The 17,110-nt window shown below is 47.6% G+C and overlaps 1 protein-coding gene across 3 annotated transcripts in view; it reads left to right on the top strand.

The window, feature by feature from the left end:
- ESPL1 (extra spindle pole bodies like 1, separase) overlaps positions 1–16,825 on the top strand; it is a 53,796-nt gene extending 36,971 nt beyond the window's left edge. For all 3 annotated transcript variants that reach the window (XM_084836669.1, XM_084836670.1, XM_084836668.1), the window contains 13 exons: positions 1,840–2,260; positions 3,526–3,681; positions 4,852–5,065; positions 5,816–6,003; positions 7,665–7,792; positions 7,889–8,011; positions 8,821–8,976; positions 9,848–10,021; positions 11,352–11,456; positions 12,483–12,598; positions 12,789–12,872; positions 14,427–14,585; positions 16,280–16,825. In XM_084836669.1, coding sequence (XP_084692795.1) covers positions 1,840–2,260; positions 3,526–3,681; positions 4,852–5,065; positions 5,816–6,003; positions 7,665–7,792; positions 7,889–8,011; positions 8,821–8,976; positions 9,848–10,021; positions 11,352–11,456; positions 12,483–12,598; positions 12,789–12,872; positions 14,427–14,585; positions 16,280–16,481 — 2,226 coding nt within the window. In that variant the 3' untranslated portion in view covers positions 16,482–16,825. The remainder of the gene's footprint in view (positions 1–1,839; positions 2,261–3,525; positions 3,682–4,851; positions 5,066–5,815; positions 6,004–7,664; positions 7,793–7,888; positions 8,012–8,820; positions 8,977–9,847; positions 10,022–11,351; positions 11,457–12,482; positions 12,599–12,788; positions 12,873–14,426; positions 14,586–16,279) is intronic.
- The last annotated feature ends 285 nt before the right edge of the window (positions 16,826–17,110 follow it).

Raw genomic sequence — 17,110 nt, 5'->3', positions numbered from 1 at the left:
CCCATCCTGTTTTAGAAAAATAGTTTCCATTTATTACATAGGTAGACTGAGCAAAAAACAATGCATAGAAAACATTTGCATCAGAGTTCAATATTTATTTTGTAATGTTGGAGAGAAGTGGAAAAACAAATCACTCTGCAGGTTGTAATCTTTGTTGATTTTTTAAATTTAACTTGAAATGTGCAAGAAACGCTGATTAATTGTCTATTTTGTATTTTCTTTTTCATCAAATTAAAAAGCCCTTTAAAAAATCCTGCCTGATAAGGGTTGCCTTTTAGTTCGATTTAAAATGTAATCTGATCGATTGCAGCACTGCTGCCCTAGCAGAGAGCAAATGTAAATACTGCCTTTCTTCATCAGACCATAGTCCATTTCTAGTCTGGCTTTTTGTTTTCAGCAACAACTAGTTGGCTGCTCCTGGAAGTTAGCAAGCAGGGGCTCCAGCTGCTGGTATTGAGGCTATTGCCCCTGTCTATGGAGGCTTCACTTGGCCAGCAGGGTTAAAAGCTTAAAAAAGAAGAGAAAGGATTAAACACATCCATGGAGAAAAAGTCTATGAACAGCTGTCTACTAGTGGCCAGTAACATAATTTCCATAAAATAATTATTCATTGCGTAAAGTAGTAACTTCTTTGTCTTGAACCTGCTGTGCATCAGCTTTCTTAGGTGACCCTAGGTGCCAGCCTTATGAAAGAGAGACAGTTCTCTATTTTTTCAGCACTTTAATAAGCTGCTACTGTGTCATTGGTTCTGCCCTTAATTGTCTGTTCTCTAAACTGAAAAGTCCACAAGGCTTCATTGAAAAGGTGCTCCAACCTCTTGATCTTGTTAGCTTCCATCCCTTCTGTGCTGTTTTCCCAGTTCTGTGACCTCTCCATGGAGCTTTTCCCATGCAAAAATGACTGCTTTGGAGCTTGGTAGAGACGTATTTGCTGTTTCAGTAACACAAGAGCCCTGCTGGATTAGACCAAAGGTCCATCTAGTCCAGCATTCTGTTCCCACAGTGGCCAACCAGGTACCCGCGGGAAGCCCACAAGCAGGACATGAGTGCAGCAGTGCCGTCCTCCTGCTCATGTTCCCAGCAACAGGCATTGAGGGGCCTACAGACTCAGATACTGGAGGTAGCACAGAGCCTTCATGACGTAGTAGCCTTATCCTCCATGAATTTGTCCAACCCCCTTTTATTACTTCATGTTATTGCCTACATTTCCATAGCACCCAATAGCCCAATCTCTGGGCGGTTCTCAAAAGCTAAACCCTACAAATACAACATGATAAAATATTGACCTGTTTATTTATTTATTTATTTATTTATTAAATTTATTAATCGCCCATCTGGCTGGTCACCCAGCCACTCTGTTAAAAGTTTAAAGTACAATAAAACCAAAGTAAAGCCAGCAGCAGTGTAAAGATCTAAAAACACAATAAGACATTTAAAAACAAAGCTGAAGGGCCCAAACGCCTGGGAAAATAGATAGGTCTTTACCTGGCGCCGGAAAGACCATAGGGTAGGCACCAGGTAAGCCTGTCTCGGGAGGGTGCTCTTCAGTGGTGGCACCCCAGTTGACCCTCTCCTGAGTAGCCATCCATCTCATCTCTCCTCATTTGGCAGAGGCACCTGGAGGGATGATCTCAAGTTCTTGGCAGATATGTATGGGAGGAGATGATCCTTTGAGTAATTCAGCCCCAAGCCATTTAGGGCTTTGAAAGTTAATACCAGCACTTTGAATTTTTAAAGCAATTTGAACTAGTGGCCATTGTGATATCGTGTGGCAGCGAATTCCATTGCTGCAAGAGCTGTGGGGAATGTGAGGAAAAGAGACATCTTTGTCTTTTCCAGGCCCCCTTCAGTGACGACAGTGACCCTGAAGGTCTTCCAGAAGCTACGCAGGAATCCCACTTCCATGCTGCCCAAGAGCTGGCAACTGCTCCCCGCCGGACAGGCCGTAGGCCAGCATCTAGCAGAAAGCCGTCGAAGTTGAGTCTGGCTAAAATGGAGGGGTGCAGTGCTAGCTCTTCAGATGACTGCTCCCAGGTGTTAAAGGCAAAGCCCCGGCAAGGAAGGCCATGTGTCAGGAAAGGTGCAAGGCGAGGAAAGCAGCAAGAAGACATCCAGAAAGTTCCCTGTGAGGAGAGAACTTGCAAAGCTCAAAACGAACAGGGAGAAGGAGAAGAAAAAGAGGTTCTGAGGACTATTGAGGAAGAGCTTGAGGCCAGCTTTGAAGTCTTGCGGATTTCTGATGAGGAGAAAGCCTTTAAAGGTAAGCTTGGCTGCCCGAGGAACCCAGTCGTGTAAGGTGGCAGGCAGAGATGTAGGAGTGAGCGAGCTGGTTGATTTCTCAGGCAAAGTAGTAGCGGGAGTGTAAGTGTGAGGCTTTAAGGCGGAAATGCAAAGAGCAGGTTCCAGTTTGGGGGATGGAGCTGAGCTGGGGGGAAAATGGCATAGGTTTTCATGGATTGTAGCCCACTTCCTAAGATGCAATCATGCATCTGATGAAGTGGGCTACGGTCAACAAAAGCCTATGCTAGAATAAATTTGTAAGACTTTGAGGTGCCACAAAGTTCTTTGTTGTTTTTGCTGCAACAGACACAGCAACCTATCTTGGAAACTGTGGAATAGTATCTCTTTTGCATGAATAATAGTGGCCATGATATCTCCACCTTCATCCACCAACAATATGAATTCAGCCATGCTTCTGAGATTTTGGCAGACATGTCTGCAAGCTTTCAAGCATATTGCTTCAAACCACATGGGCTAGAAATGTTGCTTTTTAACATTAATGCTGAGACTTCTCAGCAGCTAATTCCAGTGGGTAGCTGCATTTGTTGTGTGTGCTGCAACTGACTGAACAGGCATAAGTTGTCATGGATTTCATACATCTGAAGGAGGCTTTCGTCCATGTACAATAAATCCCTAAGTCTTTAAAGCCAGGATTTCTTGTTGAGATTTACCAGGAAGACCTGTTCTATGTCCAGTAGCACATTCTGTGCTTCTGTGGAATTGCAGTATAAACACAGCCCTGATCACAGACCCTATAAACAGGGGTAGACAACTTGTGGCCTTCCAGATGTTTGGCCTACAACTCCCATGATTCATCACCACTAGCTAGGGCTGCTGGGAGTTGCAGGCCAAAACATATGGAGGGCCACAAATTGCCCACCCCTGCCCTAAAGGCAATGGGGCTATTTGCACGACGTAACAGCCCACCGTGTGTTATTTAACCCATGGTAAGGCTGCGGAGTGCATGTGACTGCCGTTTGGAATATGCATCTCCACTCGGGTTGTGTTGTGGGAGCCCAGGAAGCATGGGTTATGTGAAGGTTGTTTAACCTTCATATAACCCACGCTTGCCGGGTTCACACAACATGACAATCCCCAAGTGAGGGTTGGATAAGCAACATGGAGCCCATAGGTGCCATGGCTTGTCATCTGTTAAATAACCCATGGCAAGCCATGGTGTGTTGTCTGAACCCGGTCAGTATTTGGCAGCTGGGATTGTCAAGTTGGCATGGTTCTTTTCTGCAGGAAGTAGAAGGCAACCTAATGCAGAAGATGACCAAGAAGTTCTCCGGCGAGATGTTAGTGGTGACTTGCAGGAAATGTTCCTGGCTGCAGAGAAGAGGGGCTCTGAGGACCCTTTCAACTTGAGCACACTTGCCTCCTCCCTGGAGACACCTGCCAGTAAGGACCACAAGAACCCCTGTTCTTCTCCCCAAGTCCCTTCTGTTAAAAGTTATGTCGTTGTTGAAAAGGCCTGCTTAAAGCCATGGCAGTAAGACAATATGAGGCAGAGCCTTAAAATCAACTGTTCATGGAGCAGACATTTTGATTCTGCACCTTTATACATCATGTAGACTTTAAGCAAATACAGCCTTCAACTTGTATTCTTTATTCTGCTAGCCTTCTGGAGGTGTAAAGAGCTATGCAGGGTATTGAACGCTCCTTTCCTGCCCTCTCTCCTTTCCTCCTCCACCCCTCCAGAAATCTACTGAGCTTTTTTCTGGCTTCAGAGGTTTCCCCAGGCATTGTCCCATAGGTTTAAGCCTACCTTTGCAGTGCTAACAGTTAGACACATGTGTTCTTTTCTTTTGATAAATAAAAGCCAAGGCATCTGGGTGCTGAATTCATCAGCTAATGACTAATTCTGTGGCTTCTCTGGGTGGGGATGTTAGGAGGGTCACATCATAATAAGCATGATGCATATAGCAGTAATCCTAACAATTATCCTGTAAAACCAATAGGTATAATTTATCCACTTAGTGCAGGTGGGAGGACTGAGACAAAGGAAAAGGTGGCTTGCCTATGGCCACCTAGTATGGGCATGTATTTAACAGCTTCCGGGTAGCCATAGGCAACCAGGGACTCCATGCAGGTGGGCTGGCTGAGGAGGAACAGATTGCTCCCCCAGTTCCCGTGGCTTCCGTGCTGGCTGTAGAGCAAGGAAGCCAAGCTAGCTTGGCGGAGGACGGGCAGATAGCTCCTTCCTTCCTCTGCCAGCCTGCTTGACAGAAGCCTTTTTTTTTTTTTTTTACTAGCATAGGCTAGTAGCCTGCATTTCCTTGCTGGCTGCAGAGGAGTGGACTTAACTTGCTTCACAGGGTGGTCAAGAGGATTAAATGGGGAGTGGAAGAATCGTATACCTCATCTGCACTTTTAGGAGGAAGTGTGGGGAACAAATATAACAAGTTGTATAAGTTTGAGACTTCTTTCTGAGTAAACATGTGTAGGATTGTACCGTAGATTCCAGATTTTAAGAAGTAACATTGTTCAATGTAGAAAATAAACCAGCTGACCTAAATGTAACGATGTTCAGGCTTTCAGTGAATTCTGCCCCAATTGCAACTCTTGCAGACTTCTTATCCATGGACTCTGTCTATGACTCCCTGCAAGCTGCCTTCCGTTCAATCGGCCATTACCCTCCGGGTGCCCTCTACAGCCATCTCTGCCGACTCACGGCAGTGTGCATTGGGAGCCGGGATCCCATTGCTACTGCTTACCTGGTTTCGGAGTCTGTGTCCATCACTCTTCGTCATCAGACAATGACCGTCCTTCACAAGAAACTCAAGTAAGAGTTCATACCGTGTGTGTGTGTGCGCGTGCGCATGCGCGCGCGTGTCCACCAGGAGGATATGGCGTTGGAAAGGTTTACTTGTGGTGTGCAAGAGCAAAAATTACCCACGAAAGATTGCCAGAGGAGTCCACCTGCCTGAGTTGCTGACCTGAGCAAGCCGCCTGACTGGAAGAAGGTGAGCTCAGAACAGTGCCTTGTGCTGATATTCAGCAGGCAGCCTCCTCTGAAGGCAAGGCATTCTGCTATGATGGAACGGCAACGGTTCCCACCCCTGGGGAGCGCATTGAAAGGATATAAGATCAGATCAGTGAATCATGCAGAGATGCAGTGGGTAGCCTCCTCCGTGGTGGTCACTTGGGACACCCAAGAGCCTTTCATACTTTTTGCATTGTTCAGTGGGCTGTGCCTGGCACACAGTTTCAGAGTTGCCTTTAAAAATCAGTGTATCGGACCTGCACAAGGGAGTGAAACGGAAAGCATCCCTATTAGGTTCCCCTAGTGCAGCCTTCCCCAACCTGTGCCTTCCAGATGTTTTGGACTACAATTCCTATCATCTCAGACCATTGGCCATGCTGACTGAGGACTGATGGGAGTTGTAGTCCAAAATATCTGGAAGCTGTGTGTGTGGTTGTAGTTGTAGTAGTCCCTGAAATGAAATGACTCCTTGCTTGCCTCATGCTCTCTGGTGTGCTGCCTTTGAAAGCTGATACCTTCATCACACATAACCTCTCGTTTCACCCTTAGCAAAATGAAGAAAGCATCGGTGGCCAGTGCATCTAGGCAGTTGGAGGCCCTTAGCCTGCAAGAAGGAAAAGCGGATTCTCAGCTCCGGCACCTCTTGGAGCTACAGCACCTCTTTGAGTTCAGCTGCCCCAGCCCGACAGAGTTGGAGACGGAGAACTTCAGAGGACAGCTGCAACAAATCCCCTGTGGTATATGACTGGCTCCGATGTGGGAGAGGGGGTGGCGCTTGCCATATGGTTAGCAAGCAGTGCTGTTCCCAATTGTGAGACAGACCTCTGGCTCTCCAAGAGCCCTTCTCAGGGCTGGGGTATCTATGCTACTATAGCAGAAATGGTTTCAAGTCTTGTTACTGTAGCACGGGTGGGGAACCTCAGGCCCAGGGCCAAATCTGGCCCTCTGGTGTTCCCTAGATGCCCCCATCCCCTTTCCTCCAACCACCAATTCTCTGGTGGTTTCCCAGCTTTTGTGCAATCCCCCCCCAAAAAAACACACACACATTGAAATGCCTCTCCTAAGGCTTAGTTAGCTTTACGCGAACATATGCTGGTATTTTATTTTTTGTATTCCGGTCCCATCTCTTTTGCCTTTGGCCCTGCCCACCACTGGAATGTGGCCTCCGAAATCAAGTTTGGCCTTGGGCTGAAAGAGGTTCCCCATCCCTATATCGAAATCCTTAACGAGCTGGTGGTTTGCAATCCCATGCTCTAGAATTCGGAATTTGCGTTGTGCAATCCAGCCTGGGATTGGAGAGTTGAATATTAAGCAGTTTAGTAAGTAGAAGTGGTGCATTCTAGAAACGCTGCATTTGCTCAACCTTCCCCAACCTTGGTGGCCTCTAGATGTGTTGGACTACAACTCCCATCATTCCCAGCCAGCATGGCTAACATTAATGGCTAGATTACGGAAGGCTGTGTTGGGGAATCAGTGGTTCCTGCTGTACATATTTACCCTGTATGCAGTTCCCACTGACTTTAAGCTGAAGGACTTCACCTTGACAGTATAATCCTATCCATGCCTACTCAGAAGTAAGCCCCACTGAATTCAGTGGGACTTACTCCCAGGTAAATGTGTACAGGAGTGCGGCCTATGTGTGCGTACTGCAGGATTGCAACTTGGGGATTTCAGTGCAAGGGAGCTTCTGCAGGTGCTAGAAAGGAGGATCGGGAGTTAAGTCCGTCTCTCCATGCAAGAAAGAGCTGCTACGCCAGCCCTCCCCATCCTGGTGCCCGCTGCAATTCCCAGCCAGCATGGCCCTTGGGAGTTGCAGTCCAACATATCTGGGGGCAACAGGTTTGGGAAGGCTGCATTAGGAACTAGATAGGGTGTGGGGAACAGGAATGGGGGAAAGGACTAGGTGATGGGACTTAAGTGGGCCACCTCAGTAGGGGCACCCACCCCTTCGAACACTCTCTCACGTGTGGTTCAGGAGGTGGAGACAGTTGCGAGTTTTAAGTGCCCCTTGAAAACACACCTGCCTATTCACACAGGCTTTCACTAACCTGAAAGGAATTCTGTTATCCTGCTTTGTGGTTAAGGTATTGAATGTTTTTAAGTATTTATTATTTTTATCTCATTTCTATATTACGTTGTATGTTAACGTGAACCACTTAGGGATTTTAATATATTTAGCAGGATGAAAGTATTATAAATAAATAAATAAATGAAAAATAATGGTGTAGTGTTAAGTTGCCCAGAGTTCAAGGCACGATGGCACAATTGTGCCCATGATATGCTCCAGCAGATAAAGGACTGCTTTAACCATCAGACAGTTCCTCAACACAGCTGAAGTGTTGCTCTTTTAAAAATAACAATTCAGTTGGGGTGGGTGCATTGCTGTCTCCTGCTATAGGGGTAACAGTGTGTATATTGACCTTGGTGAGCGTCCAGCCAGAAGCCGTTGGGGATATCATCTTGTTGACGCGGCTGGAGAAAGATGCCACCCCCATGACCGTGCAGATACAGACCGCGCACAGTAAGGTAGGAGCAGAAGGAAGCAGAACATCTTTTTTTAAAAAATGTCTGGCTTCCTGAATGTGGTGTTAGCTTTTCATAATGCCCCTTTTTGTTTCTCAGGTGCCCTTAAGCTCAGCGCTCAGTGAGTTTGATGCCATCCTACAGAAACAGAAAGAGATCTCTAATTTTACTGAGAAGAAGGACTGGTGGACTGGCCGGATTGCACTGGACAAGAGAATGAAGGTGAGGTCGACTACAGGGGCGGGTGGGCTTTGGGCTTGCAGGATCAACATAGTTTTTAATAAAATCTGGAGACCCACCAACCGGAGCCTGGTGCAAAAGGCATATACTTTGAATGAAAGAATTCTGAACTGAATGGAGCTCTTAGTCCTTCCACACAACAGTCCATTCCTGGTGACCCAAATCTTTCTCCTTTTCAGGAGTATAGTTTAGAGTGGGATGGGGGAAGTCATTTTGTTGCTGTTGTTAAACAACTGGGACTCAGAAATCCTTGCCCATCTATTGGAAATCACTCAGAGATCTACCAGTAGATCTAGACCTAGACCAGTAGATCTCCTGCCCACCCCTGGTCCACTATATACAGTCTTCAGGGGTGAGGAGGTGCTGGCACTTCACATTGGCTCCATGCTAGAAGACTGAGCTCCCTCTGGCTTCCTGGATGAAAAGAGATGCTAAAGACTAGCAAAGGGATAAGAGGGCTGATGCTATTCACACACCTGGGCCTTTTTGAGCTGGCAGCAATTATTATAAGAACAGGAGCTCTTGATATCCAGGGTCAGAACCTCTTGCTGTCTCTACCAGTCACTCCTGATTCCTTCATGCTGTGCTGTTCTCCCCTGAAACACTGTGGCCTTGCTGCCTGTGGCTGCCACCCTGACTGGAAGAAGGCTGAAGGGGGTGAGGGCAAGAGTTTGAGCTGGCTAGGAGAGCAGCATCTGCTCCCAAACTCCATTGCTTCTGTGCTTCTCGCCCTCCTTTGTCAGCTGGGCAGTGGGCTATGCCTTTTGAGGAACTCCTGTTCTCCTTCCCAGGCTTTGACAGAGTCTTTGGAGACGCACGTGCTGAGCTGCTGGAGGGGTGCCCTGCTACCAGCCTGTGAGGACCCAAGCTTGGCCGAGGAGGCCTCCCGCCTTCGGACCCATCTCGGGGAGTGTGGCTGTGAGGAGGTGGACCTGGCGCTGCTTAAGGTGAGGGGCCTGTGGGAGACTTTAGCACAGGGGGTGGGGGAAACCGGTCGCCCTCCAGGTGTTGCTGGACTCCAGCTCCCATAATCCCTGACCATTGGCCATGTTGGCTGGGGCTGATGGGAGTTGGAGTCAACAACATTTGGAGGGCCACAGGTCGTCCACACCCCCGCCTCCCACGCGCACGCTTTAGCAGCTGGAAAGAGTTACGGGTGACCTGCTGAATCCAGAGCAAAAATCCATCCTTTTGTTTCAAACAGTAGCTAGATAGATCTTTTCCGGGTAGTAGGGCATGAAAGGTGATGACTTTCTTTTTGCCCCCAGCTTCTGGTATTCAGAGGTACACCGCTGCTGACCATGGAGGTTCCATATAGCCACCATAGCTGTTGATAAACCTACCTTCCATGTGTATTTCCAATCCCTTTTTGAGAACTATCTAAATTAGTGACCGTTGCCACATCCTGCAGCATTGAATTCTCTAAGTTATGCATTGTGTGAATTGCTTATGGCTTTGCTTTTGTTTTTCCATCTGTCCTTCTGATTCTGCTACAAATCTGCCGCACTGGGTGACACCTAGTTCTAATATCCAAGGAGAATTCCCCTATCCACACTCTCTCTCATGCAGTTGCTAATTTTTTAAAAAATAAGCCTCTATCATCCACCCCACTCCCACCAAGTAAAAAAAATCCTAGTTCTTTTCTTCTCTTTTTCAGGACACGTTCTCCAACCCTTTAATATTCTAATTGCCACCTTCTTTTTCCTGCTGCCCTATGCTTTTTGCCCTTGCACAAGCTATTATTGTATCAGACAGCCCTGCTAGAGATTGTGGGGCAGAGATGGTACACATTTAATGTCTGTTCTCCCCTCCAAATAGGCCATGCTGACTGGGTCACATCTTTTGACCCCACAAGATGTGCGGTGCTTGGCGCAGGGGCTCAACCCAGCTCAACAAGAGAGAGCTCAGAACCTTCTGCAGGAGGCAGTGGACAAACTGGGATCCTGTACTGGTCAGGCATCGAGTGGTCACTTGGTCCTTGTGCTGGATAAAGTGGGTGAAGGAGCTTTCTGCGCAGTCTTATACCAGGGATGGGGAGATGGCAGACCCAGGGCTGCATCCTTTGCTCCCGGAAGGTGCTGCTGCTTGGGTTCCCTTTCCAGTGGGGGACAAAAAGCATCATCTTGTGGGAAGGGTGTGTCTATTGCAGAGATGGGCAGCCTGTGGCCCTCCAGATATTATGGACTACAATTCCCACAATCCCTCATCATTGGCCATGCTGGCTAGGTCTGATGGCAGTTGTAGGCCAAAACATCTGGAGGGCCACAAGTTGCCCACCCCAGTCTGTCAGGTGCTGTCCAGCTTTTGGCTTGTCCAACACCACTCCCCAAATTTTATTTATTATATTTTTAATTGCCCAATAACAGATGTTTTCTGGGTGCATTGCAGAAAGTTGAAAGAATAAAATACAGTATGAATGGTTAAAAGAATCCGATGCAAAATGTATTGGCTCTACAAAAGCAGCATTTGAAAGTGCAGCTTTCTCTCTTCCTGACGGTCAGGCGGGCAGCAGCCTGCCAGGTTCTTTGAGGATTGGGAGGGGCATGTCTCTGCTTCTTTTTCAATGGTTGGAGCTCTGAGCCTCCCCCACCCCCACGAGACTGAATATACTTAGGTTGCTTCCAGACAGACTCCTAGCACTACCGATCAAAAGGCATTGTGAAGTTATTTCCCTCCTTAACATCTTTTTTGTGGTAAGGAAAAAGACAGAAGGAGCAGTGGGGAAAAATGCGGGAGGGCTGCAAATGGAAGATTTGGAACCCCTGTAAAATTTTGTGAATGAGGCAGGGCGATGGCACAACAAAAGCCTCATCCGAAAGCCCTCCTAGTCTTCAAGAGCTGAAGGAGGATCAGTAGTCAACCAGATATTGGTGCAACTTTTTTGTCTCTCTTCTGCTGGAAAGATTAGTAAAGTCTTCTCCATGTCCTACATAACAGCGATTAATTTAAATATGCATCGCCCACGTGGCAATATGCTGACAGGCGTGCAGTGACGCGTGGCTGATTCTGCCAAAATACAGAGCTGTCACCCACCTCAGTTTGCTATAATTTGCCGTCTTTTTGAGAATTTGTCATGTGCTTGCTGAACATCATATGACAATATTGGTGACTTGTACCATCGAATGAGGCTAGCATAGTCTCCCCCAGTCTGGCGCTCTCCAGATGCGTTGGAGTGCAACTCCCATCATGCTGGTCATGCTGGCTGGGAGTGATGGGAGTTGCAGTCCACCACATCCAGAGGGCACCAGGTTGGAGAAGGCTGGCCTAGCAGTTGTCTTGTACACGGAGAAAGAAGGACTTAACTCCCGATCCTCCTTTCCAGCACCTGCAGAAGCTCCCCTGGGAAAACATACCGTGCTTGGGAGACCAGTCAGTGACCCGGTTACCATCTCTGCGTTTCCTGCTTAGCTACTCACTTACAAAAAAGGTAAAAGAACCCCTGCCCTGCCCTGCCCTGTTAGAGGACAGAAGAGCCTGATACCACCACCATTTCAAGATGGATTTCATAGCAAAATGCACTGACATGGTCAAGGCCAAGTAGCAGGTTTATTGCATGCCTGAGACCTCTCTTGTGAAAGGGATTGTTCGGTAAGTGCTGGGAAAGACCTTGTGGAGGGTCTACATGGAGGAAAAGGCTATCAGTGGCTACTATATATAGTCATGATGGCTGAATATCATCTCCCAGTATTGGGGGCAATGTGGTTCTGCGTGCCAGATGCTGGAAACATGAGCGGGAGGGTGCTGCTGCACTCCTGTCCTGTTTGAGGGCTTCCCATTGGGGCATCTGGTTGGCTGCTGTGTGAACAGAATGCTGGAGAAGATAGGCCTTTGGTTTGGTCCAGCATGGCTCTTATGGGCTAGAAATGGTCCTGAGCTACCCATGCTTCTTCTGTGGCCAGAAGCTTGGCTCATTCACTTGAGTCAGCTGGAGCTGTTTGCATAGGAACGCTTCTGTAGTGCACCTACTACCTTTCTTTGATTTGCATAGGTTTGGGGGTTTGGAGGAAGTGGAAAGACTGAGGCCGGTGGATGAATGAGCTTTGACCTAGAAGGTCCCTTTCTAATTCTGATTCTAAATGAGACATTGGGCTGACTATATATAAGCAAGGTTATGTACTCTTGGGTTTTTTTGTTTGTTTAATCAATTCTGCAGCTTTTATAAAGCTCAGTTCTGTAATTTGTGTAATTACAGTTTGCAGATTTAAATGGGTTAATTTAGGCTGCTGCTAGTCATGGAAAGGGGGAATGAATCTTACATGGTACTGAAACATTACTCACAGGGAAGCCCCTTGTCAGCTTACACACTCTTTTTCTGCTCTGGCCTTGGAGATCGACCTTGTCTTATCAAGGCTACAGCTAGTGAAAACCTTCACAGGCTGAAATCTGTGCCCAGTACCAAGTTCCGTTTTATCTCCCACTGAATAAAGTAACTTTTCTTATCTCCTTTGAGCAGTACCGGGAAGAGACTATCCTCAACCGTGGTGTCAATAGCAGAAGCGCCTTCTATGTCCTAAACCCTCACACAAACCTTCCCGGGACAGAGAAGATGTTCAAAGACTGGTTTCAGAGGTAGGTATCCACAAGCAAGCGGGTTTGCACACATGTGCACGCTTGGATCCTGCATGCAAGCCAGATTTCTACACAGCCTGCCAGTATGCTTCCTTTTTGGCCTATGGGAGCTTGCAAAGTTGACTCAGCTAAACAACGCACAGTTGGTACTAACCGTGTTAACTTTTTTCCCCCACTTGTCACTTGGTAGTGAGCCTGGGTGGACAGGTGTGGTGGGAGAGACCCCCAGTACAGATCAAGTACCACTGGCCCTTGAAGAACGTGATCTCTACATGTGAGTACATCATGGACCTCTAGCTAAACCAGTGATGAGGAAGAAGGCCGGTGTCCTGGGGTGGGGAAGCATGCTGTTGGCAGCAAAAGGCAAACTCTTTCCAGTAGCTATGGAGAGCTGTGTCTAGCTTACCAAGTTGCCCTGGGCAAATGTGTTTGTTGATTGCACATGTTGTTGGGTTTTTCTGAGGTTTTTTATAGATCTCAAAGTGTGATGTGGGCTTTCCCAGTCAGGCCCTGACAGTTGCTAAGAAAGATGTGAGCAAAAAGCACTTGGAGAAGCAAAAAGAGGGAATGGGAATCTGAGTAAACACACAGGAATAGAGCAAAGGTTTTTCCGGAGGCTTTTAGTGTTGTTGTTTGACCTTTCGCTGTTGTAGTTGAGCCTAAAATCCCAGAAAGTGGTTTTGTGAAAACTAGATTTCACAAATGAGTGGCAACTTTGGTTCATGGGAAATCTTTTATGATTGAGCTCCTCTTCGCTCCCCAACTCTCAAACTTTTCTGGGTAATTAAAACAGCAATGTTACAATGTAGTGACACTCTAATGTGCCCCCTTGGCCTTTTAAGGAGGCTCCATTCTAGAAAGCTCTGCATGCTTATTAGTGTTGTTTCTTATGCACCTATATTAAACGGGCGGTGTAGAAAAATCAAAATAAGGCATAGGCCCTGTCCTCAGGTTTACAATAAAAAATTAGGCTTGCAAGGGGAGTGGAGGGAAAAGGTGGGGGTGGGGCAGTTTTTCACTGCTAGAATGGACAGGTTTAACAAGTGTTTTCAGTCCACTTGGGATTGAAGGACTAAGGGAGCTGATCTAGCAGCCTCTGTTCTTTTGGTCAGTGACAGGGCCAGAATGTCTTTCCCTGCTGCCCTTTTGCAGCCACAGGGCAAATGTCTGTGTGTTTCCTGGATGGCATGGGGTGAAGCAGTCTCCCTACAATTGCTGATCTGAGGGCTGCAGTCAAGTTGTTTTGTTCCTCGCTATAGTGCTCATCTTGAGAGGGAGTGGGGTGCAATCTCCCAGCAACCCATGTTCCCCTAGTGATGGCAGATGTGTGTCCAAGTTGGTAACAAAGGCCCAGTGGTACCCTAAACTTCCCCTGGAGATGGAAGCTTCCTATAATCAGAAGTCGTGGAGGAGAAGGCTATCAGTGGCTACTAGTCCTGATGACTATATGCTACCTCCAGTATCGGAGGCAGTATGCCTATGTACACACCAGTTGCTGGGGAACATGAGCAGGAAGGTGCTATTGCACTCACGTCCTGCTTGTGGGTTTCCCGCATCCATCTGGTTGGCCACTGTGTGAATAGAATGCTGGAAAATGGACCTTGCTGTGATCCAGCATGTGTCTCACACTCTTAGGAGTGTAAATGCGGTCGGTGCTTGCATCAGCTATTGGATCCCTTGTTTGCAGTAACGGCTGATGCACTTGTTTGTCAGTCAAATGTGCTTCTGTATACAACAGGCAGCTGAGGCTGTAGCAAAAAGGATGTCCAGACTTTTGATCCAACCAGTCATAGCCTTATTTCTTGTGGTGCTGTTTTTCTTCCTGTAGCTACGCTGGGCATGGTGCAGGTGCCCGTTTCGTGGACTCCATCCTGAAGAGGGACTGCAGGGCTGTGGCTCTTCTTTTCGGCTGCAGCAGCGCTGCCCTAGCAGTGCAGGGCAACTTGGAGGGAACTGGTGCTATCCTCAAGTTCATCATGGCAGGATGGTAAGTTGCCGCAACCTCTGCTGGCTCAGCCTCTCTTTAAAACCTGAGGTGAGCCTGAGTTGTAGACCCTGGAATCTTGGGGGGTGCGATTCCCATACTGTATGTGAAGGGCGAAGTTTGCCTTGGGAAAGCTAAGCCACCTCGCTGGATGCCTTCACCTTTGCTAAGTCTGTTGTTGTATGGGGCATCCTTTCTCCATCATCCACCAGGATATGCGTAGTGGCATCTTGTGGCTGCGGGGGAGTAAAGACACACTACAGTTCTCCAGCTGAGTCTGCACTGCAGTTGACAAGGGCAGGGCATGCCCCGAAGCATCCCCATTCCCTAGAAAGCCAGTTCCTGTCTCTGAACCTTGTGATGCATCAAAGAAAGGTGGAATACCCAGCTAGGCCAAGGGTGGACAGAAGGTAGATCTCCAGTTATTTGGACTTCATCTCCAATGGTTAGGAATGCTGGGAGTTGGAGGTCTACTTTCTGTCCACCACTGAACTAGGCTGTCCCTGCAGTTCCAAGGAGAATGCCTGCCCAGATGATGTGGGGGGAATGTGTCCTTTCCAGTCTGAGTGTAACTCCAGCTTAATCCAAAAAATTTCCTCTACCGCCAGTGGAAGGTGACAAAGTGGTATTTTGGTTGTTAGGCGTGTTTGTGCTTGGGGGTGTGGGGGGCGTGAATGAGGTGGGGTTTTTTTTCTCCTTTTCCATAGCTGGAAAGGAATTCCCTCTAGGACAGATTGGCCAGTGACCTCACAGGGAGGATTGCGTTCCCTGAAAAGTGTGTCTAGTGTTGTGCACCACAATTAATCTAGCTATTTGCCCAGCCAGCATCTCTGCATTGTACCTGCACACAGCATAGGTTCGGGCTGTGTAGGGTTGGGCTCTTGTGTGGATGGTGCTACCTTTGTAGCAAAAGGTTGAGCCTGATGGCCCTTTGTGCCCTTCTGGTCCTCTCGAGAACTCTCTTCCCGTGATCCTTGTAACTCTGAAAACATGGGGGATGCTTATACCTGGTTCTGGAAAGCAAAGTGGTAGACAGGAATGAGGACAAATGTGTAGCTCTTAAAAAAAAAATCTAGCTATAGGAAGTTCTGATAGTCTGATGAGAGTGGGCAAGAATTCTGTTCTGGCTGCAACTAGCAAGCAGAAATGGTCTTCTCAAATATGCCATTACTGAAGGTGGCTGCCTAGAGCAGGAGTCAGGAACACTTTTGGGGTGGGGCCATATGGCCCCTCACCCAGCTCTTCATGGGCTGGATGATATCTGGTGATGTAGCCACACCTGCCCCTGCCATGAGGGGTGTAGCCACACCCATGATGTCATCTGGTCCCCGGCCGGAGCACCAGATGGCGTTTCAGCCAGGGGCCAGCTTTACTGGTTGTGGGCTTTCCCTGGTGTGCAGCAAGGCCCCTCCACCCCTCACCTGAGGCGGCAGCTGGAGATTCTTTTTGGGAGTAGGAGCCGCGTGCAGGGGGATCCCAACTGTTATCTCCAGTCAGAGTTAGGGTCTTAGGAGCCAAGCATCACCCCGTAGAGGAATCTGAGGAGGTTCCCTATCCCTGCCCTACAGTCATTACTCAGTGCTCTCTAGAGAAGCTAGATAGTGGAACCTTCATGCTCTCTTTGGGTAGCAACTGCTACATCCAGGATTAGATTTTACAAGTGATGTGTGTGATGTGGTGTGTTTCTTATTTTCCAGTCCCCTAGTGCTGGGTAACCTCTGGGATGTGACTGACCGAGACATCGATCGCTACGCAGAGGCACTTCTGAAGAGCTGGCTCAAGGCAGGGTCTGGAGCCCCACTGCTCCAGTATGTCATACAGTCCCGCCAGGCCCCCAGACTCAAATACATGATTGGTGCTGCCCCCATAGCCTATGGCTTACCAGTGTCTCTGCAGTAGACAACATGACAAGAGCATGATATCTTGTTTAGGGTGGGAGGGATTTGACTTGGATGAATTTTTTGTAGACTCTGAAGTGCCTTTACTGCAAACTACTCTTGTGGGGAGAGAGGATAAATATTTGGCCTATGCGAGCTGGTTTGATCACCAATTGCCTTACCTCGTCTTCAGGAGCCCGTATTGCCTTAAGGGGGAACGTTCCCGCCTAAGCTCCTGTTCTTTGGAATATATGTAGCATTTGCACAGTGTACAAATCAAATTCCCAGAGATTATTGTAAATTATTCTTAAATATATTTGTATTTTAATGTTTAAAAGCCTGAATAAAAGTTAAAGCAAATAATTCTGCCCTCTGGTAGTGCCTATAGCATTCTAGCCCTGAGACTGATCTTCCATTCTGGCTTGGCGAAGCAGTTAGGGCACACATGTCTTCCCTTGTGGATTTATTTATATTTATGTCCCACATTTTCCTCTCCTAGCTCTTCCCAAGGCTAGCAGAACGTCATGAATTATGTAAAAGAGGGCTAAAAGGTGTATATAATGGATTTGATAAATAAAAATGCAGAAGAATGCTGCACAGCTGCATAATATGTATAGGTCCCCACATTCAATGTTTTGTTGGTACAGAATC

Source organism: Heloderma suspectum, chromosome 2, assembly GCF_057233095.1.
Source record: "Heloderma suspectum isolate Gila_16-S chromosome 2, 16-S_ref, whole genome shotgun sequence".
NCBI classification, from domain to species: domain Eukaryota; kingdom Metazoa; phylum Chordata; class Lepidosauria; order Squamata; family Helodermatidae; genus Heloderma; species Heloderma suspectum.
This window is presented reverse-complemented; position numbering and strand designations above follow the sequence as displayed.